This window comes from Palaemon carinicauda, chromosome 24 (assembly GCF_036898095.1).
Source record: "Palaemon carinicauda isolate YSFRI2023 chromosome 24, ASM3689809v2, whole genome shotgun sequence".
NCBI lineage: Eukaryota > Metazoa > Arthropoda > Malacostraca > Decapoda > Palaemonidae > Palaemon > Palaemon carinicauda.
Genome location: NC_090748.1, coordinates 53,878,317 through 53,879,527, shown reverse-complemented (window position 1 = coordinate 53,879,527; position 1,211 = coordinate 53,878,317). Strand labels below are relative to the sequence as shown.

At 40.7% G+C, this 1,211-nt stretch overlaps 1 protein-coding gene across 1 annotated transcript; it reads right to left on the bottom strand.

Annotated features, from left to right (window-relative positions):
• Positions 1-42: 42 nt before the first annotated feature.
• LOC137618379 (SCAN domain-containing protein 3-like) lies at positions 43-933 on the bottom strand. Its single transcript, XM_068348546.1, has one exon. It carries the CDS (start codon positions 931-933, stop codon positions 43-45), a length of 891 nt encoding a protein of 296 aa, XP_068204647.1.
• Positions 934-1,211: the final 278 nt, after the last annotated feature.

The following is a 1,211-nucleotide window of genomic DNA, read 5'->3' as shown; positions in this document are numbered from 1 at the left end:
GACACATTTTTTTTTCTGTACATCAAGAAACATTTCAACTTCCTAGCAAAGAGAGAAGAAGCGGGACAAAAATCTCCCTGCAGACAACCACCTGACGGATGCATAAAAGAGCAAGGAACTATGTTCAGATTCCATGTCATGACACAGTTGCTGGAACAGTCTCGTGTTGAGAGCAGAGGTTTTCACATAGTTCACGACCTTGTCAATACCAGTGAAAATTGTGAGAAGCCCAGAAGGAAGTGATTTAGAAGCCAGAACCTCCCGATGAATGAAGCAGTCCACACCAACTGCCTTTGGTGCTTTGGATTTTACTTTTGCTTGGAAACCCGACCTCGACCCAAGCATGGCTGGAGCTCCATTAGTCGTGATTCCAACAAGATTATTCCAACTCAAACCATACTTGTCAAAAAACGATGACACAGCATTCATCACATCAGTCGCCGTACTTGATGTTTCAAGATTTTGACAGCAAAGAAATTCCTCCTTGATTATGCCTTTGAACAGGTATCGGCAGTATACCAACAGCTGGCACGCCATTGCTATATCAGTGGATTCATCGACTTGTATAGCAAAAATGGGCGATGTTTTTATCCTTTCAATAATTTGAGCTTTCATATCACCTGACATGTCCCTGATTCTTCGCTGGATAGTATTATTCGAAAGAGATACATCACTCAGTTTCTGTGGTGCTTCTGCTCCAAGAACCAGTGTAACCATTTCCTTTGCACAAGGTAGGATCAATTTTTCAGCAATTGTGTGTGGCTTTTTCTTCCCTGCTACTAAATAAGCCACTATGTATGATGCTTCCACGATGTTCCCTCTCTTCTCTTGGAAGCTACCAGTCGCATCAAGTTTTTGCCTCTTCAGTTCATCAGCTTTCCTCTTGAAAAAATCCTTTTCCTTCCTAGCATACTCAGGATGGCATTTGGTCATGTGAAGTTGTAATTTTGAAGGCTTCAGTGAATAATTTCCCAGGACACGAAAACAAATGACACGCTGTGGGAGATCTACATTATTTTTTTGAATCGAAGTAAACCCCCACTGAAAATAATCTTCCGAGAACTTTCTCTTCTTACTTGGCATTATGCAATATCTGTGGGTGGAAAAAAGAAAACTGACTATGTGTGCGACCAGGCTAATATAACAACAATATGCAAGTAAAATAGTAACAAACCAAAGAGGTATCATTTACAAACAGACACTTAAACATG